Genomic DNA, 21746 nt, shown 5'->3' with positions numbered 1-21746 from the left:
TCTATCTATCTTTAACTCTTAAGATATGACACTCTGCCTCTCTCTCTCCCTCTGTCTTAGTCTCTCTGTGTCATGTTCAATGACTTTCCTACTGGTTACATATGTGCCACACGCAGCATAAAAACAAGTAGAAAAAAACTAAACACGAGTAGGAATATTTTAATCGGCAGTGCACGACTTGAAGCTACCCTAACCTAACAAATATAACAAAAAACATGCGCATGATCAGATCTATTAGAATATTAATATTAATAAAATTAGCTCTGCTCAGCTAAAAACACTCATCTAAATTAATTATAGTTTCATCTATAAATATAATATGTATACTCGCTCATACGCTTATACCCAGCATGGAGATCTTGAGTCTTACCCTCTTGAGTTCAGTTGAAAACTTTCGAGTCGTCAAGTTAAATCCGTTGATTTATGAAAACTTTTCTTGGACCCTTGTGGCTTACGGCTTTACGTACCGATGGCTGGCCAAACCGATGCCCATTCCCAGTCCCATTCCAATGGAGTTCCACTGGAGTTGTGGAATGTGGTTGCCTTTAGCCCCCAGTGGGTTGGTTGCCATTGAGATTGTCTCTCTCTCTGTGTGTGTGTGTGCGTGTGTTTTTGGCCAAACGGGTTTCCCATTGCCAACTCTTTGACTCTTTGGTGATGAAATCGCAATCACTTCATCACTTTACGTCTGGTTTGCGTCTACGCTATTTATGGTTGCTGTCTATGCTGTCCATGTCTACGCGTCTGAGTGTGAGTGTGTGTGTGTGTGTTAGTGAAACCAATTAACGCATTTTTCTCGCATATTTCGCGCTTTATGCCGCTCGCTAATCCGCAGACAAGTTAATCGTTTGTTGACCCCCAACTCAAGTCTCCAAGCTGGCTAACAGGCTGAGCGACTGCAAGGCGGCAGGAATAAAACTTCTCACAAATTTGCATAACACGTCGTCTGCTTGCATTGAGTTGCCTCTCTTTGAAGCGCAGCCACCAATGACAATTGTGTCCCCCCCCATTCCCCCAGCCGCACGCCTCTCTCAATCTCTGCTTTTCTCTGCCAGCAATGACAATTATCCCCTCTGGCCCCTCCTCTTGTTGCCTGTCTGCTGCGCATCTCTTGTGCAGTTCACACAAATTAGAAGGCTAAGAATAAGTTGCTGCAGCTACAGCTTATCAATAAAAGTGAGAGATATGACGGCTGGAGCCAGTTTCTGCGAATATGCTTCATAAAGTTGGCTCTGTAGTCTATTTATAGAGCTGTCTAATAAGAAAATTTCTAATAAATTCTGTTGCTGCTCGTAACAATAAACTACGGAACAGCAAATAAAATGCCGCTATAGGAAATGCTTCAAAATACACTGCAATGTATTTTATAGAGTAACTCGCAAACAATCAACTTGATTTGTTTTTTTTTGTAACATTTTAAGTGCGAACAAGTTTTTTAGAGAAGTTTTGCCTCAGCCACTTATAAGTGCTTATCTACCAATTTGGCTAGCTGGCTGGCCGCTCTTAGCCACAGCCACGCCCGCCTTGTACGCCCACCAGCTACCGCAAACCGAAAGACCTAAAGAGCGAAGACCAATTAGAGACTAACCAGAGAATGCTCGCAAAGCCAAAAAATCTTTTCAAGTTTTAGTTTTTATGCTCATCTTGGGTTTTAGTTTTAGTTTTTAGTTGCATTGCGCCAATTTAACAGGGCACAAAGAACAATAATAACTGCGAGCAGCGGGCAATGAAACGAAATGAGAATACCCTGCAGGCTATGGAATGCCAGCCAAGTGCATAAACACAGACATGAAAAGTATTTTGTATATATAGTTTTTTCAATATACAAATATTTATTTATTTATTTGTTTAACTAACCACAGTCTAAGCTGTGTAATAGAGTTTATAAATATAGTATTTAATTTCTACTTCTGAATTGCTTTGCTGTTCATCTTTTACCTGTAAACCGATATACCCGCTAAATACACACACATATTGTATATGCCTAGAGTATAAGTACAACAAATTCTTTTTTTCCCCCCATCCGACGACTGGCGAACAAATTTGCTAACAATTTTCCTCTAATTCTTGTTCTTTCCTTTGCTCTATTCCGTTTCAGACATGGCACAAAACGTGTTTCAAATGCACAGAATGCGGAATGACGCTCAATATGAAAACCTACAAGGGCTACAACAAAATGCCATACTGTGAAGCGTAAGTATTAAAACCGAATGTAAATACCCTACACTAAAAATTGTCTAAGAGAGAGAGGGTGAGGATTTGGGGAAGGGGGGGTGGGTTAGGGGCGGAGTGGAGATTAGGCATGCCAACCTTGACGTACAATCTTCATTAGCGTCGTTTATCTTATCTGCGAGCTGTCCTTACCGAGATAAGTAGCACACCATGGCAATAGCAGCCATTTAAATAGAAAATCTCGAGCAACAGCTGTCCAGGTAACAGCGACGTCGACGTCGGCGTCGGCGGCTGGCACTTGTCACGTGCTGTTGCCGCACGAATTGCTGAATTGCAGCTGTTAAAAAGGTGCGGAAATGCGGCGACACTTTAGTGAAAGATTCAGACACACACACACACACAGACACACACACCTATATAAACACAAACACATTCGCACTGTTGCAACTGCCCCTGCAGCATTGCAGCAACTTTAACCCCGTTAGGATCGCGATTCGTATACCCTGAACGCATGGCAAATGGGTATATCAGGGCAAGAGATGAATCTGTGAAAAGAATGAGGAACTATTCAGAATTATTTGATGTCAGTTAAAGAAAAAATGGTCTAGCTTCCCGTTTAGAGCATTTCTTATGTTATTTAAAAGTTATATTATCAATAATTAATATGTGATATATGTGAGAGTCTAGATTCTATATAAGTCCTTAATACTTATTATTTGTATACCTTCTACAAGTTTCAAATCTATATCTAGTTTCGCTTGAAACCACTTGGAAGAGTATATAGAAGTAGTAGTTCGCCTACTTCACCTTTTTAATATCAAATTGAACGCGTATATCATAGTCGAACACACCCAGCTAGGCCGCTCCTACTTGTTATCGTTGTATTCACTCTGCGAGTGTGTTGCACAAGGGGCAGGCACTGTGCCACTGCCACTGCCACGCCCCAATGTTATTGTTCTAGCAAATGTGTTGTGTTGTTTGTATCTATGCTCTCGCTGCTTTCGTTGTTGTTGTTGTTGTCATATATTGTGACCATTGTGCCTAGTGGTTATCCAGAGTTTGCCACTGCAGTGCGTGGCGTCCGTTCCCGTTTATTGGCCTTGAGCCAAGCGGGCTGCAAACTGCAACAGCAATGGGCCACGGGCCACGTTCCCTAATGCAGATTTATTGTGGATGCCACCGCTGCGGGAATAAAAATTCCATGCGGATTGAGTTATGCGTCCGTTAGCTTTTGCTCTGACGCAGTGGCCAGCACGCAGTGGCCCGCCCGGCACCCAATGCTGCTCATTGCTGACTCGAATCCTGGATGATGTCATGTTGGCCCCAATGGGGCGTGGCTTGTCTTCCGTTTCAGCACTTTCACTGCAGTGAACGCCTTTGAGCCATTTGCACCTTACGTGCGGCCACGTTCCGGCGGAATCTACAATTTCTGCTGCTGCTGCCACGGCTGGTGGCTTTCTGATTCTCTCCTGTTTGGGATTTTATAATTGCTTGAGAAGTTTTTCCAGCAGTTTTCTTTCTCTGATTTTGCAAAGTTTCACAGCCACTTTAGGGTCAGCAGAAAAGCCAAAGTTTTCCTGCCCTCGATGGAATAACGATTGTAATAAATTATGAACTACGAAACTACTAAAGAGATTTAAAGCGCCGGAGACATGCAATTATACTTGCCACATGTGGAGCGCCACATGGAATTGGGATTTTAATTGGATGAGCGAAGTCCGAGGGCTACAATTTAAACACTGCAAAAAATCAAAGAAACTTTTATTATAAAATAGATCAAAATAATAATGCAAGTAAAGTTAAATAAAGCTTTTTCAGTGACGGTAAAATATAATAAATAAAAATAAATAAATATATTTATTTATTATATTATATTTATTTTTCTTATATATATAAATATAAAATTTAGTTTAGTGTACCATCAATTATTTGAGGTTAAATAGAATACATGAACAGCAGCGAGCAAATCCAGTTGGGTTTGTGAACACATTGAATTGTTTTTCTTAAGGCAGTTGAAAGTAGTTCGAAAAGCTAATTGAAAGTCCTGACAATAGTTTCCGAAATGTCCAAAGAGTCCAAAAAGTTTACATTGTTCGCATTTCTAGGCATAGAAATTTCTTCGCATTTGCTGCTGCTGCTCCTGTGCTCCCTTAACTTTCTCTCTCTATTATGGATGTAACCCAATTGTGTCTTATGGAAAAGCAAACCTGCACATGAGCCACAGGACACACAACAAAACACACACACACACACACATACACTTATTGAAGTCATGTATCCATTACATTACCAGGTTCTTCCATTTAGTTGGAATTGAACTAGAAAACGAGTTGTGTTTACTGGGTTTGTGTGTTGGCCCCTTTTACATTTATTATATATATACACAAATATATGTCTACATGCCTATATAGATACGTATTATTCCTTTACAAATTCTGAATTTCTGTGGATTTTCACATTCGTTTTTTATGTGTAAACAAATTGAGAGAGAACTGACTGAAAGCATCTGCAATACACAACGAGCGCATCTTTCGCATACCGTATTATATTCACATTTGCACATTTATTTATTAACATAAAAATGCAGTGAACCATGGCCATGCCCTCGGCTACCAAAAATTCCAATTCCAATTTCTACAATGTGTGCTCCACATAGCTCAACTCAGGCTTTTTATTTTTATTTGTATTTCATTTGATTTTGTTTGTGTATTCGAAAGTTCTTCTTCTCATTTTGTGTGTCAATTCTTTTCGCTTTATTTTCGTTCACTTTCATTTGTAAGCCAAATGTGAATTTCTAGATATTTTGTACATATATATATGTATCTACATAACTGTGCCCCATTAGTTGCTTTTTTTTTTTGATTACTTAAGCCGCCTACAATGGAAAGCCAAAACCTTTTCAATTACCCAAAAAAAAAAAAAAAGAAAAAACTGTAAAGCTGTTGGCCTGTTGGCTTTGCCTCTTTTTATGCTAAACAACACATGAACAATAGAGGAGAATACACACAACACAAATGAGAGCTGGGTGTGTTACCTACAGCACAAATACACTACCTCTATCCCCCTCTCCCTCTCTCTTGTAGCTGTCTTTGTTTCGTCTCATATGATATTTAAATCTCGACCTAGAGTTTACCATATTCCAAATTCCCTCAGTCTCTCGGTCTCTCTCCCTCTTCTCATATGGCATTTTAAATCTTGACATACGCGCAACCCGTTGCCCACCCAAAATCCGATAATGCATTTCAAGCCCCACATACGCAGCCACCCCACAAATTCAGTTTGGCTCTTTTGAATCTTTGCAGCTCCATAATTGACTTGTTGCTCCCTCTCGTGCCTCGGCTGATTATGTGCCAAACTGTGCGTTTAATCGCATTTCAATTCATTTTTACGCTCTGACCTGGCAATTATCGCAGTTTCCCCCTTCCCCTTGTTAAATGAGCTCCTCATGAAATTTGCATATGCCAAAAGTTTCTCTTGCTCCATTTGCATTTAAAGCGAATCGAAATTGATGCATATATATGGATATACGAATTTCGAACAGCGTCTAATGATTGGAATCGGATCTCTGCTCTCGGCAACGTCAGTTTTAATTAACAGTTAATTAAACAAATCAGCGCATAATGCACAGTTTGTGTAATTCCCGATGAATCCGTTGCTCTTTTCCTAGCCGCTTCCTGCTTAATTTCCTCGTGTTCTTTGTTGAGGCTTCGCCTGGTGTCCTGTTTGCCCGGCCCATTGATCAAAATGTTGACCAACAAAAGGCTTGTCACAGCAGAAATTCCACAACAATCCACAAATCACATGCAAAAAATGTGGACATCCAATGAATGTCCAGCTCCTCCTTTCCTTTGCACATCCCATTTGTTGGTCAGCTTGTCGTGGACTACATTTCGCTCCATATTCCCTGCTGCCTGCTGCTATCGAGGTTCCCACATCAACTGCAATTTACGTTTAACTTATGAACAGTACACAAAATGACATGCAACATCTGACATATGACAGCTTGAGCGGCTAACAGATGCGCTGCAATCAAAGCATTCAATCTAATGGGTGTATAAAATATATTGTAGATTAGTTCAGTAATTTACACAGCTTGAAGTATTGTAGGGTAATGGGAAAATATAAAGTAGAGAATTTTATTTTGAAAGGCATTACAGATAAATGTTATTAACAGAGATTTATTTATTAAAAATATTAAATATGAAATCTAATTAAAAACAAAACATTATTGTATCTAACAAAATAACACTTTCTACAATTCAAAACACTTAAAAAATGCCTTAACATGCCTATGCTAATAACAGTGCTATAGTTAGCATAAACATGTTAATAGCAGCGAACAGCCATTGTTAGCCCTTAACATGTTTAGGCTTATCTGATTTATTTATTATTTTTCGTTATTTGATATATGTATTTCTTGATGCAATAGAATGACTTTACTGACTTTATACATACATCTAAAATGTCACTTGGTCTATAAATATATTATGTCTAAATATACAAAATGCTGTTTACAGGATATTAAAACGCGATGACAACAAAAATGTTTACACTATATGAAGCAAGCGCTGCAGCAGTTGCTGCTGCTGCTGCAGTTGTTGCTGAGTGTGTGTGTGTGTGTATTGTGTTCGTGTATATATTGTTTACAGATAAATTAAAATTCTTTGATAGTAAAAAGTAAAGCAGCAACAACAACAACAACAATAGTGGCATGTCACGCACAGCAGCTGCTCTGGTTGCTGTTGTTGTCGCTGGCGTGCGTGTTGCTGCCGTTGCTGCTGCTGTTGCTGCTGCTGCTGTTGATCTATTGGGAACGTGCCGAGACATCCGCTGTTACACTGCTCTGGCCAATGCAGCCGCTGGCGCTTAAGCATTGTTATGTCATCATCAGCCAGCTAACAGCAAGAACAACAACACCAACAACAACTATACAATGTGTGCCAGCAACAACAACAACAACAACATAAGCTTTTGTTACAGCATTAAAGCGAAGCCAGCAACAACAGCACAAGCCAACAGCCAACAACTTGCGCCGCAGACCTACATGCATGAGCGACCGGTCATTGGTCATTAAACGGCCTTGCGCCACTGCACCACTGCACCACCCACAAATTGGAATTGAGGGTTGCGTAACTAGCAGCAGCACTACCACTACCATATGGAATTAGCAGCTGCTATGGAATTTGCACAGATACAGATACAATTAATAAACTAAATAATAGTAAGGCAAAGCCGCTCTTTAAATCGCTGCGCCCCTCCCACTGCCCTCCCTTTGCATTCCAATGTCGTCTACAACAACTGGCGACAGCTGTGCTCTCGATATACGCACGATAAATCCATAAATATTCTATAAGCCAATTTAGTTGCGCGCAATTACAATTACAGTATGAAGTGGAAGTGGCCACGGGGGGGGAGGACAAATGGATAAAAGCAAGGGGAAGGGTTAGGGAATGGGTTTATCAACCTTTGGCTAGCTGTTGTTGCAGTCATTGCTGTTGCTGTTGCTGTGGTTATCAGTCGCTGCAATCAATCGATCGATTAGCCAACTGATAGGTTAAAAGACTCCACAGCATAAACAAACACACACACACAGGCACATAAACACCCTGTATATTGTTGTCCACGTGTGTGTGTGTGTACTTTATGATTACATATTGCGCTTGTGTACCAAGTTGTTTGTTTGTTTGGCTTTGGTTTTCTCTTCTTTCCATATTTTTTCGCCATAATTTAATTGATGTATTAGTCCATGGGGAAGCATTAATCATATCGATAGATTGCATATTCCTGGTATTGTTGTTCAATATATAGGCTTGGGCTTCAATTAAACTGGTTATCATATTGATATTGGAATATGTTTGAAATTCAATATATATAATATATATATTTCCTTATCTTTCTTTTGGTATATAAATAATTTTCTTTCATTTCTGTCCTCTCATGGGTATTTATCCTTATCTTCTTAATTACTTTTATCTTTATATCGCCAATATCGTTAAAAATCTGTGTCTTGTTCTCTTTACTTCCTCTCTACTCTCTACTTTCTCTCTCTCTCTCTCTCTCTCTCTCTCTCTCTCTCTCTCTCTCTCTCTCTCTCTTTCTCTTCATTCCCATTCATTTCATCTTCCTCTCTTCGACTTTCTTCGATCTTAGCCCCCTCACTTGAAGTCCATCTTTGAATTGCTTAATAAACAGCGCCTCTCTAAGCAATTCTCAAGAGTTCAAGTTGCTCCTCTTATAAATGAGCTGAAACTTTCTCAGATAATCAAGCCACAAAACCCACAAAGATTTTCTAATCTTATGGTAAAGCCTTAGCACCTTCTTCAATCTGCCAAAAAGCACTTGAAGCGAAAAGTAATTGCTATAGAAATTAAGTCTGAGCCACAAAACTTTTCTTCGGCTGTGGTCGCAAATTGCATTTAGCTGCGCTTTAATAATTCACTAGCAGCAACGTGCATTAACCGTTAGCTGCCCCAAGTGCTGGGGTGGGCAGTCAGTCATCATAAAAAAATACCGAAATGAAACGAAACGAAATGCCACAAAATGTGGTTTTAATTGATAAAACAACAGGCCGCGAAAGGAGGTGGGTGGGTGAAGGAGTGAGGGGAGTGGTTGGGAGCTAGGGGTCAGAGGTGGGTGCTTCACACGAAACTAAAGACGAGCGAACGAAAAACCATACGTTCAACTGGGGCTAAATGATATGCGCCTGATGCCCAGCGGCAGCCAGGGTGGGCGGAGCAACAACAACAACCAAAACAACAGCGGCAGCAGCAGCAGCAGCAGATGTTTGTTGCTGTTTCCGCAATGCAGCAGTAGAAAATTTTGTAGCCAACTGTCCAAATCGAAATTGACCGGCGGCAAGTTGAACTTTATGCCGACATTTTTGCTAGATTTTCTGTTATACGAGTTGTGAATTAATCTCTCTCTCTCTCTCTCTCTCTTTGACTCTTTGCAGGCACATACCCAAGGCCAAGGCAACGGCGATTGCGGATACGCCCGAGCTGAAGCGCATCGCGGAAAATACGAAAATCCAATCGAACGTTAAATACCATGCAGACTTCGAGAAGGCCAAAGGCAAATTTACACAGGTCAGTTATGCGAGTCGACTATATATATGTATATACATATATGTATATGTGTGTTTGTGCATTTCCATCATGATAATTAACATTGAACTTCTTGAACGCTCGACAGGTGGCAGACGACCCGGAAACGCTGCGCATCAAACAAAACACGAAGCACATATCGAATGTGGCATATCACGGCGATCTGGAGAAGAAGGCAGCCATGGAGAAGCAGCGCGGCTCTGCCGAGGTCTCCGACAGCAGCAGTGAGTAACCAATTTTCCTATCTCTCTGTCTCTTTGCCCATTTCCTGCTATCTCTATCTCTCTCTCTGTCTGTCTCTAAATATATCACTATCTCACCTGTAAGTGCTGGCAATTGTTGGCTAAAATGCGTTTAGAGTGAAGTTAATTTGGCTTTTGAATTTGTATGTTTTTTTTTCTCAATGCACGATTATCAGCAATTGTCGTCAATTCATATGCATTAAATGTGACTAAACAGATTAAATCATCATTTATAATGCTCATTAGAGCGCATTATGTGCGCACAGTGGTGTGAAGTCTGCTATGTTTGCTATGAAATGTGGTTAAAGCTCGGTTCACAAGCACACTCTCATGGGCACACAATTACCAATTACCAACACTGTTTGCCAACACTGCTCTCATTAGTGTATATATAACACTTTTATTCATTTCATTTCATTTACTAAACCAAAATTAATTTTGTACCACAGTGCAGCAACATAAGCCACAGCTACTATCTCTGTCTCTCTCCCACATTGTAATTAATTGATTGATTATAATTCCTTTTGTTTTTTATTTTATTTGTTTTTATCGTTTTCGCTTATCATTTGTTGCTCATTCATCAACTCCAACAACAACAACAACAACACCATCAAACGCACTCATAAATTGTGTGTGCTTTCTGAACTACCGTTAACCTAACGTTACACAACACTCTTAAAAAACATCAACACACACACATGCATAAAAAAAAATCTAACTCTGGGGGAATGAACTAAAAACATAATTGGTGCAGACGAATCGGAATATTTCTCTGAGCAATTGGCAGCTGAACAATTCTCGCAATATGCACCCACAGCCTCGCCCATACCGCCAGCAACACTGCATCAACAGCAGCAGCAGCAGCAGCAGCAACACCACCAACAGCAGCAGCAGCAGCACCAACAATACCAGCAACAACAACACCAACACTATGTACAACAACAAACGCTGCCACCACCACCAATACAACACCAGCAATACAATACGGCGGCCATAACGCCCACATATCAACACCAACACCAGCAGCTGCCACAGCAGCAGCAGCAGCAACAGTTGCTGCAGCAACAAAATCACAGGCAGCCGCAGCAGCAGCAGCACGATCCATACGCACACTATCAACAGCCGCAGGCACTGCGCCAGCAACAGTTGCTGCAGCAGCAGCAACAACAACAACAACAGCAGCAGCAACATGCCATTAAACAATCCTCACATCTGTATCCCACAGCAATATCGCAGTCACAGCAGTCGCAGCAACAACAACAACAGCAGCCGCAGGCGGTCAATAGCTACAATCAGCTGCGCTCGGCCATTTTGCACAACTCACATCATCCCAGTGGAAATGCGGCGGATCAGTTCGATCACAGCCAGAACTCGGCAACGGCGCTGCATCAGCAACAGTTGCAGCAGCAACTGCAACAGCCAACAATCCAGCAGCAACATTCGCACAACAGTCTGCTGAACAACAATGCCAGCAACGGCAGCATTCACAGCAACAACAACAACAACAACAATGGCGGACTGGCACATCCGCATCCGGCCAGTTTGAGCTACACACAACAGCAGCAGCAGCAGCAGCCGCAGCAGGTGCGCTCCCAGTCGAGCGTGCACAGCAACAACTCCAAGCATCAGCTGCAGATGCAGCAACAGTTGCAGCAGCAACAGCAACATCAGAGCAACACCAATGTGCAGCAGCTGTATGTGGCATCCAACTATAGTGCGGTAACGCCATCCGAGAACGCTTTGGGCGCCAAGCTGCAGGCCAGCAATGGGCATTTGCCCAACGTGTTGAACGCACAGCAGAGCAGCAACAACATTGGCAAAATTGCCGACTATGATCCGCTGACGGACGGACCACGGCCGATGCCAGCCACCGGACGCTCTAGCACCACTCTGGTGTACAGCTCCGATCAGCGCGGCGCCGCAGCCGTGGGTAAGTAGATCAGACTGCTGTCGATGGGGTCAGTGGCAGGCTAGCTGGTAGTTCGGTAGCGCTCAGCTTAGCTTAGCTCGATGTGCATCAACGTCATCTTGTCCTTGTCCTTGTACCCTAAAGTATCTCGATAGATGTGCTAATTCCCAGTCTAACGAATGCGTTGATCCCAACAGGTAATAGCGTTTACCCGAAACGCATTGGCTCCATCTCGGACATAGATCCCGCCAATGGCATTTACGGCTCACTGACCAGCGAGCAGGCGCACGCCCAGAAACAACAGCAATATTATCAGCAGGTGCAAATGATGCAGCAGCAGGAGCAGCAGCAACAGCAGGCGCGCCAACAGCCAGCCCAGCTGCAGGATAAACAGTCGCGCCAAGGCAACTTGGTAAGTAATGGAATTCAATTATCTGAAATTGGAGCTAATCAAAGACTTCTTCAATTTGTCAGCGCGTCTATCGAGCCATTTACGACTATGAGGCACAGGATGTGGACGAGGTTAGTTTTCGCGAGGGCGATGTTATATTCGAGGTGGAATCAATTGACTCCGGCTGGATGACCGGACGTGTGGAGCGCACCGGCAAGACCGGCATGCTGCCCGCCAACTATGTGGAGCAGGCGGTTATATAATAGGGAATGTGCTACTACTGCTGCTGCCGCCAGCAGTTTGTGGTCATACTGGTCTGCCTGCTGTATATATTGCTCGTGCTGATCTTCTTCATCAATGTCTTTCTGGCTGATCGTAATATGCACACGAATCTAATGCGGGCAGGCGGCAATCCGATGATGGGTGGCGGCGGCGGCGGCGGTGGTGGTGGTGCGGGCATTCATCCGGGCATACATCCGGGACACCACAATCCATACGATATGCATGGCTATCATCACTACAACAATTATCATCCACAAGTGGATCCGAAGCAGCATCAACAGCAGCCAACACGAAAGACTCCCCAACAGCAGCAAGCGGAACAGGATATTTACTACTATTTCAATCACGTATTCAGGCGGCGCTGAGACACACCCACACACACATACTCACGCCTAATTCCACACAAACACACACGCCCACATAAAATTACATAATTTCATAAATATATATATATATAGAGAATATATATAGTCGACAGGTCAACATGTAAAACAAAGGGAAATGAGAACGAACATAACACAGAAAAAAAACTGAAGGAAAACAATTGTAAAATTTATAGCATAAAATTGAATGTGAAATTGAACCATGAAAAACAAAAAACTATAAGCCATTTATAAGAATAATATCCACATACAATAAAAAAAAAAACTGAACAAGCCACAATAACAACAACAATGAGCGAAAATTTTTGTAATTTTACATGCTGAAAAAGGGCAAAAACATTTTCCAATTTAAGCGACCAAGCTAACCCAGCCAAAATTTTGCATTTATCTACAAAAGAAAAGGCCGTAAAATTTAGAAAAATATTTATTGAACTATATACAATAACTGAATAATTAATCAACTATCTAAAATGCCAGCTAACCAATAATTAATTGGATTCTACATATGCCTAGCCAAACATTTTAACAAATTCAATTGTCACAGAATATATATATATATCTAATCTAATGGAATTAGAATCTAGTATTAGTAAGATATATTGAACAACTAAATACTTGATACACAATAACAGTGCAGCATAGTTAGTATAATGTTCGGGCAGCCTAAACTAAACTTGTGCTTTTCCAAAAAGCTTTGCGGCATCTAGATGGAAGAATTGGATGCGTATCCCTACAATTTTGTCAATTTAACTAGAAATCGTAACTGAGGAAGAAATGAATATGAAATTATGCGTGTTGCATAAGCTCAAACCCGGGTAGGCAATTAATTGCTATTGATTTGCTCACCTGCTAAAGTGTTTCTCTTCAAACTCTTCATTCATTATTATATAAATAATATAAGCACTTGCAATTTGTTTTCGTTTCTAATAATTCTAGGATATTTAAAATTGTTTCGTTTTATAAAATCCTTGAAGTGCCTTTAATTTGCTAAACGTGTTTTTTAGATAAACCATTTACTAGGCTTATCGTATAATACACTAAATATAAATATAGACCATATATATATATATGAAAATATGACTAACAAATCGAAACGAATTTCAAGCAAGCCTAAAATACCGTTTGATAAACAATTTGTTTTACTATAAAAAATATATATATATATCTGATACGACATACAATATTACAATACATGAATAATATACAAATATGTGATGGTGTTTATGGAGAAACTTTGTAATTGTTGTCATATAATATACACGCGCATAGTTTATAGCCAATAAATGGTATTACACACACACACACACACACACGTACACGTACACACAGCTGCAAGTATGCAATAATTAACTAATATAAATACATACGCATATTCACACATAAACTTAAAGCATAAACAAAGCCACTTGCAATTGTACTATGAAATATGCCTAAATATTAAACAATTATATAATTAATACGACAAAAACAAAACAAACTTAACTTAACAAAAATCGAGTGAAGCAGCGCCAAAGGCTTCGTTTTCAAAGTGTTACAAATAAAACTACAAAATTACAAAAAAAAAAGAGAACAGGTCTTTGATTAAGGAACAGACAGAATGAATCTCAAATAAAATTGAAAGTTTATATAGAGTTATAGGCAGAATTCAGTTTGCTGCTCTAACTTTATCTAGCCCCAGTTGAGCTCAATTCTTGCTTTCTTCTGCCTTTCACCAATCAATTTTAAGATTTGTTTACATTCTTATCATTGAAATTTAATTCGGCCACATGGAACATGATATAAAGAAACATAACTAAGACATGAAAACATTGCTCGGACTCAGGCATCGTTAATGACAGGCAATTCGAGCTGTCCTTCCGATTTGTTAATTGTTGGCTGGCTGACACTGCTGCGAGAGCCCAGTATGGTGTCCAATATGATATTCTTGGAGTTCAGCATTGTCTCCTCGAAGAACTTGGCATCGGCACGTTTCTCCTCAGTTATATACTCTAGCTTTTCGGTGAGCATGGTGATCTTCTCATTGGCCAGCTCCAATCTGTGCGGGAATAGGAATTGTATAACAATTTCAATTGTCGCATGCCACTTACTGATTCTTCATATCTTCCAACTTGGACTCGTCGCCCACCGAGTTGAACGAGGTAACCGATGGGCACTGTGACTGATTGTCAAAACTAAAGGAACTGATCGACCCGGTCAATGGAGTGCGTCCGAGTGCATTAGCATATTCAGTTATACGTTGAGTGCGCTTCTTGCGATCCGACTGAATATCGAGCTCTTTCTCGAGTTCACGTATTTTGGCGTCCATGCGAGAGATGCGTGTCTTCTGCTTGGCAATCAGATCGGTAGATGAGTCATTCTTCAGGCGCTCTGCTGCTAGTCGCTCGTCTAAAGTTTTATTCAGCAACATCATTTGATTCTTCTCCACCTCCAATGCATCCAGTATGCCCACAAATTCTTCCTGCAGTGAGTTTCAAGCATTTACACTCTCTTGGTATAAATTTTAGTTTCTGACTCACCTTGCGAAACTCGCGACAGGAGAAGAGAAATCCTCCAGTGACAGCGCGCAAATCTGTCTCCAGTTTCTTAATCATCTCCTGGAGATTTTGTATAGTGCAATCTTTCTGCTTCAGCTGGGTTTCCAGCTCCAGGTTCATGCCGCTCAGCTCCTCCTTCTGGCGCTTGGCAGTGTCGCGTTCCTCGCTGATGCGTATGACATCATTTCGCATCTCCTCCAAACGGCTTTCATATTGATTTCGCTGACGATTCAATTTATCATTCATCGTGTTGGAATTGACGCCATTGCAATCAGACAGCTCCTCCAGTTCGCTGGAGCGCATCTTGTACTTGAGCATGTCCTCGTTGAGAGTCTTGTTGCGCACCTTGAGTGCCAGATTGCGACTGCGCTGCTCGTCCAGCTGTGCCTGCAGTGCCGCGATTTCCTTCTCCATGGTTTCAACCTTGGCCCGGTGCAAGATCTCGCTTTTGCGCACGCCCGGCGTAAAACGATCAAATGTGGCTCCGCCAGTATCGCCGGCGCCCAGGCTAACACTGGAGCTGTGTCTACCCGGCGAATGGAGAGCCTTACCACCGCGTGGAGTTAGCTTCAAGCTGTGGGTGCTACCCAGTTCCAAGTCCGATCCAAGTGGCAATGGCATAAAGTCAGCACGATCGCATGCACCATTCTCATAGGTATCCAGGCGCGCCTTTAGCTCCTGGAGCTTCTGTTGCAGTGCTAGAATTTGTTGAGCACGTCCACGCCAGTTGGCTTGATTCAGATTATTGGACAAGATGTTGACGTTGACTGTCTCCCCAATCTCGTGCTGCAGGCACTTGTGGGCCAGCTTCAGCTGGTTCTGCAGCTCAGTATTCTTGTTGCGTGTCTCGAAGAGCTTCTGCTGCATGCTGGTAATCTTTGCCTGAAGCTCTTCTGTGGCATTGCTCTTCTTTAATAGCTCTCCGTTCTGCTGCAACTTCTCTTCGTTAGACTTTAGCTCTCTTTCCAATTTCTCAATTTGGATATCTTTCTTGTTCATGCGATTCTTAAACTGCTCCAACTCAGCGCGCATTTGACGATTCTTTTTGCTTAGCTCCAATATCTTGGTGCCGGCAATAGAGGAATTGCAGCGCAGCTCATCTATGGGCACTGAGTTGAGCACTTCATTTAGTGAGTCCACTGAGCGCTTGAGTGCACAAATCTCTTGGTTCTTGTCTGTGATAGTCTTGGCCAGCGTTTGGTTCTCTTGCTCGAACTCCATGAGCTTCTTGCGCAGCTTTTTTCCCTCTGATTTAAGAGACTTTGGACGGACAGCTGCGGTACCTACGACGACATGGCAATCAACTTTATCATTCTTGCGTCGAGGGGGCTTGCGTGCTCCAACAAACCCAACGTCCTCTTTAGCGTGCTTTGCCTCTTTGGAAAATTCTTTTAACTCTTGATATGCGCCGTTATCTGGCGAACAATCCATTACATCAAGCTATCAACAAAAATATAATTCAGTGGAGATGATAAATTTCGTTTGCAAGCTCGCAAAAGTGTTTGTGTGTGTGTTATTTTAATTTCACAATTTAGTACGGTATATAATACCGGTTCAATAATATTTTTGTTAATTATGTTTGACCACATAACATTTAAGGAAAAGCATTGTTACTACAAATCCATGATTTCAAAAGCCGTTAAGCTGTCAGAACGATAACACATTTAACTTAACAGAAAACTAACAGCATAACATAACTAGCGCTCATCGATAGCTCAACAATAAACAGCTGTCTCTTATCGAATAACCAAACCAGTGCTGGGAAATGCGTAGCGGCCGCAAAGAATTGTGTTTTGCTGGCAACAAGATGGACGGATTTATGATGGTAATTGTGAATTTATTTGTTTACTATGAGTTGAAATGAAATATGACACTCCTTTGCTATGTAGGATATTATTAAGGGCATGTGCATTATGGATAATGATGGCAACCGGATACTGGCTAAGTACTATGACAAAAACATTCTGTCCACGTTGAAGGAGCAGAAGGCGTTTGAGAAAAATTTGTTTAACAAGACGCACCGCTCCAACACTGAAATCATCATGCTCGACGGTCTGACGTGTGTTTACAAGAGCAACGTGGACTTGTTTTTCTACGTGATGGGCAATGCGTACGAAAATGAGCTGATATTGCTGTCTGTGCTCAACTGTCTGTACGACTCCATAAGCCTTATCCTCAAAAAGAACGTTGAGAAGCGGCTGGTGCTGGATAACCTGGAGATCATTATGTTGGCGTTCGATGAGATTTGCGATGGCGGGTAAGTAGTTGAACAATTGAATAATCGATGTGATTTATATATGATTTGTTTTTACAGCATAATTCTGGATGCGGATCCATCGTCTGTGGTGAAACGTGTCGATCTACGCAACGAGGATATTCCAATTGCCGAACAGACCGTGGCTCAGGTAACTAACACAATAAATGGTCTATTTTGGTAGCACTAGCACAAACAGTTTCCTAATCCAACTTTATGAACAATATCTAGGCATATCATATGCTCGCTCTTTCAAGTTAAACTAGATGTATTTGAACCTATGCAGCACTTATGTATATTAATTTATGTTATTTTATTTATAAACCTGTCTTTGACGCAAAGAGTTTACTCTATTAGTTGTATTAATTTCGTTTGATCACAATAAATGTGTAGTATTGGCTCATTGACAGCATTATGCATTTTGTTTCTCTTATCATTTCTCAAGAAGTTCATTGGTTAATTGTTTTCTGATGTTTCTCTATTTCAGGTGTTGCAATCGGCGCGCGAACAATTGAAATGGTCCATACTGAAATGAGGTCAGGTCGCTCGCAAACGTAACCAGATTCAGTAATACTGTCAATACATTCGATTTATATCTATTAAATTTCGCCTAGAGTGTAATATACATATACATATAACATATATATTTAACTAGAGACGATGTCGTTTGTTCTATATAATGTTTGCTGTATGCCAATGTACAATATTTAATACAAGCTCTTCAAAAGACTATGAGTAAGCTGTAAAATGGTAATTAACAATAAAGTTTTCTAACTGTATGAGAAGTCAGATACCCTGTACTTACAATGTCTATTGCACAGCAACAATAAGCTCCTGTTAAATATATATACTTGAAGTACTGGCAGTAAAGTGTGTAGTAGGAAAGGCGTAAGCACTTGATCAAACTTAATGTTGTTAATTATAGTCCGATTAGGCTATTTGTATAATCTCAACATCTTTATAATGCGCTCCATAAACTGAGCTCTTCTAATTTTAGACGACGCAGAAAATGTTTGCCTGGTAAATGGCGCCTTACCACTTACACATGGAGGATGTTTTTAATAAAATTAAATAAATGGATTGTAGGAATGGTCAGTAAAATAGGTTTAAGTTTGCCAATCACTTTATTGGCAGGGATTTGTCTTGAAACTAGTATATACCTGTTTGTGTTTTACGATTGCGAAAGGCACTTTAGACTTATAAAACGGTTCTTTTTGGACTGGATTAGTTCTATATACCTAAAGCCCTATATGGCGTAGCAGGGTTACCGTCAGCTGTCTTAGGCAATAAGGAGAAGATTTACCTCATTGAGCTGATGATTCAAATGCTGTTGATATAATTGCTATCATTCAATGCCAGCTCCATCCATCATCTACCGCACACACATGTACCAGGTACGTGTTAGTAGACTCTTTAATCAAATGCTTGTCAACATTGCGAAAATTCCGATTTGCCCCCCACTCCAAACAGCGGAGTTCCCATCGCTGGGGCCGATAGATAATCAACGCCTTGTTTTGTCGCCTGTTTGTCAAATTAGACAGAAACAGGAGCGAGAGGCAAAATGGAGCCTTATCAAATACATGCGGCTGCAGCCTGATACGGATGTATTATATAGAATGCTCGCATACACACGCACACACACCCACCTGAAACATTCATTCCCTTTTGACAGCTGTCACTAATTATGGATTGCTTAGATCACGTTTCACATTTGCCCCTATACAATATTTAGAACCGACGTAACCTGCTGATTACGTGAGTATTCTCAGCTTGTTTTAGTTTTTCATAGCTGCAACAAGGGGCTCGCCAAATAGTATAACAATAAAATGATCGTCTTATATAAACACTTTAAATAGTTGCCTAATCGTATAAATGAATAATTATACTAGGTTAGGTTTGGTTTAGATTTTACTCTAAACCGTAGTCCTAATGAATTACATGAAGATTTGGTATGAGGCCGAAATATAATGTATGAGAAGAAGAGAAATGAGTAAAATGTGGAGAAGAAAGCCTTGATCCTTATCTTCTCCATCACATATTCTTATAGATAGGAACAGAAGGAATAATATATGATAACGGTGAAAGGAGTAGATAGAGAGAACAAAGAAGCAATGCGAGTTGAAAGAATATGCATAGACAACAAATTTACATAGTTAGTATTGAAAGAATAAATAATTATAATAAATTCAATGTACGACCCCTTAGATAAACATTGCTGCCTTGCCAATTGAGTGAAGAAATTACTGATTATGATAATTCTCTTGTTTTTGCGTATACACCGAAAATTGTTGACTTTTCAAGAGTTCTTGGAGGACGGAATGCATTGAAAGCTTTATCAAATAGCGATTACCGATTAGCGCCATGTTCGCCTCTCTCAGCTCTTTTTGTTGTTGTTGTTGTTTTCTTTTTTGCCAAGATCCAAATCGGTAAAATTTATGGCCACGCCTCAAATCTGATTTATATAACATAAACTCGTGGTTATACAGCTTAGGATCCGGTTATATTGTTCATTAGCCATTTGAATAGCTGAGGAACTGGTGTTTGGAGCTTCACGTAGTCAGATCGTTATTTTTTTTCGCGAGTTTCTAGAGAATCCTCGAGCAGATCTACCAATACAGATTATCACGTGAAGGAGCCAATTGATACTGGGAAATGAATGGCGACTTGTTTTTCGGGTTTGTATTGTTATTGATAATTGAACTTCAGACCAAATAGTTGGCATTCCAAGCATTACTTGGTAATTATCTAGTATTGACTAAGCTTGTTGTTAATTAATCAAATTATTGTGAAATTTGAGTCAACGATAAGCACTAGGAGGTAAAAGTTTCGTGTCAATTTACTGGTGTTCTACAGTTATTTAGGGTACTTATGAGTTTATCATGAAAATCGTAACATAAGCATGTATCAGTGATATCATGATAGAAAAATATATTTATGATGCCAATTTTCTATCTAAATCCGGTTCGACCCCACAACTATATCATGCTGGATAAACTGTCCAATCTTCAGTTCTATAAAGTTCTTTATCATTCGAGATATAAGAAGTCTTCAAATTCGCTTATCTGATAGGGTATTTAATCTTCGGAGCATGTTTTTGTTCTGGCTTTTATTTCTTAGTCACCTGAGAAGGTATATGAGTGAAAATCGTATCCATGACTGGGCACGTTTGGGTATCGTGCGAAACTCATAAAGATTATATGATTTGAAGGAAAATTTTTTGCAAATAGATAATAATTGCTGAATTTGCCTAGCCCCAAATATTCAACAGATTTCAGTTCCAGACAAGCAAACAAATAAAATCATATAACAATTACGATATTGATAGCAAACCCAATCACAGTGAGCATTCACTGGGCAATTAAAGAGCTAAGCGTCTGACCTTGCCCCGATGACTTGGATACCCCCTTCAGCACCTAAAAGCCACTCGAGATCGGAGTTAAGCAACCACTTGAATTGGGTTCAACGAATTGTTGTCTGCAAAACAGAACAACACAATGATCAGTGTGAGTACATTTTTGGGTGGCATTGAGTCTGCCATTGACACTCATCATTCAGCAGTCGGCAGACATTGTGTTCGCCCCTGAACCAAGAGCAGTTGGTTACACATACGCATCGTTGGCTGGCAACAGGCTGCTGTCAGTGATGGCCGTAAATCATCCCAGCTTATGCTGGTTAGGGATGGCAGAGCCTGTATAGCCTGCCGATTAGTTAGTTACACAGCAACAATCGACAAACAATAATCGAGTGACATGCACGATATCATGAGCTGGTAACAGCTTTTTGGGATGGTATTTTAATTACATGTACTTTCAAGTGTTTCGATATTGTTGTTTTTGCTGTTGCTGTGTACCCACAAATATAAAGCTGCCAGCGAACCATTTAATCATATATAGTGCAAATGTAAACACTAGACAATAAGTATCAGACAACAACAATTCATCAATTTGCCAGCACCACATTTCCATGGGTAATTCGTGTAATCCATCGCTTCGAGTGCATCTGCATATAACTCACGTCCACCAGGTAGAATTCCATTGGCAAGTGGCCAAACAATGTGAGAGGCAAGTGGGCCAGGGCTTAATCAAACACTATCCTGGCGAATGTCAAAACTAACACCTGAACCAATGTGTTCAGGTTCGTGTCAGGGCACTAGAATCAAAACAGAAAGAGGATTAAATGTTGTTATTGTTTTTGTTATTGGGCCACAAATGGCAGGCGTGATTATGGCTGGCTAAACTCTCGTGATCTGCTTCCGCTCTCCCTCTTTCTATATGTATATCTCTCTCTTACTCCCTATCGATAAGGCCGCTTGGCTCTCGCCCTCCCAGATAGTGGCCACTATATATGTACATATGTGCACAAATTGCCTGGCTATCTTATCGCAGCTATTGTACATTCTCACTTCGTACAAGCAATTAACAAACGATTGCAGCTCGTCCGCACGGCACAGGGTTCGTCGGGCTAGGTATTTAATAA

At 40.7% G+C, this 21746-nt stretch overlaps 4 protein-coding genes across 7 annotated transcripts in view; 3 read left to right on the top strand and 1 right to left on the bottom strand.

The window, feature by feature from the left end:
* Positions 1–12347, top strand: part of Lasp (LIM and SH3 domain protein Lasp) — a 28234-nt gene extending 15887 nt beyond the window's left edge. The window contains exons 2-7 of one of the 4 annotated variants that reach the window (XM_018100085.3): positions 2099–2193; positions 9125–9257; positions 9364–9499; positions 10335–11447; positions 11624–11838; positions 11901–12347. In XM_018100085.3, coding sequence (XP_017955574.1) covers positions 2099–2193; positions 9125–9257; positions 9364–9499; positions 10335–11447; positions 11624–11838; positions 11901–12080 — 1872 coding nt within the window. In that variant the 3' untranslated portion in view covers positions 12081–12347. Of the gene's footprint in view, positions 1–2098; positions 2194–9124; positions 9258–9363; positions 9500–10271; positions 11448–11623; positions 11839–11900 lie in introns of all 4 variants that reach the window. The other 3 variants (XM_018100084.3, XM_018100086.3, XM_018100088.3) reach the window with 3 other exon arrangements.
* Positions 12087–12774, top strand: LOC108650815 (uncharacterized). The gene has a single exon (XM_018100107.3). It carries the CDS (start codon positions 12087–12089, stop codon positions 12462–12464), a length of 378 nt encoding a protein of 125 aa, XP_017955596.1. The 3' UTR covers positions 12465–12774.
* Positions 12775–14209: 1435 nt separating this feature from the next.
* On the bottom strand, positions 14210–16611 carry LOC108650795 (uncharacterized). Its single transcript, XM_018100081.3, has 3 exons — positions 14999–16611; positions 14570–14940; positions 14210–14517 (listed from the first exon to the last, which is right to left on the bottom strand). Exons 1-3 carry the CDS (start codon positions 16445–16447, stop codon positions 14301–14303), a joined length of 2037 nt encoding a protein of 678 aa, XP_017955570.1. The 5' UTR covers positions 16448–16611; the 3' UTR covers positions 14210–14300.
* A 23-nt stretch (positions 16612–16634) lies between these two features.
* On the top strand, positions 16635–18049 carry zetaCOP (COPI coat complex subunit zeta). Its single transcript, XM_018100102.3, has 4 exons — positions 16635–16841; positions 16906–17273; positions 17331–17421; positions 17758–18049. Exons 1-4 carry the CDS (start codon positions 16782–16784, stop codon positions 17803–17805), a joined length of 567 nt encoding a protein of 188 aa, XP_017955591.1. The 5' UTR covers positions 16635–16781; the 3' UTR covers positions 17806–18049.
* The last annotated feature ends 3697 nt before the right edge of the window (positions 18050–21746 follow it).

This window comes from Drosophila navojoa, chromosome 4 (assembly GCF_054131105.1).
Source record: "Drosophila navojoa isolate 15081-1374.11 chromosome 4, UAZ_NAV_1.0, whole genome shotgun sequence".
NCBI lineage: Eukaryota > Metazoa > Arthropoda > Insecta > Diptera > Drosophilidae > Drosophila > Drosophila navojoa.
This window is presented reverse-complemented; position numbering and strand designations above follow the sequence as displayed.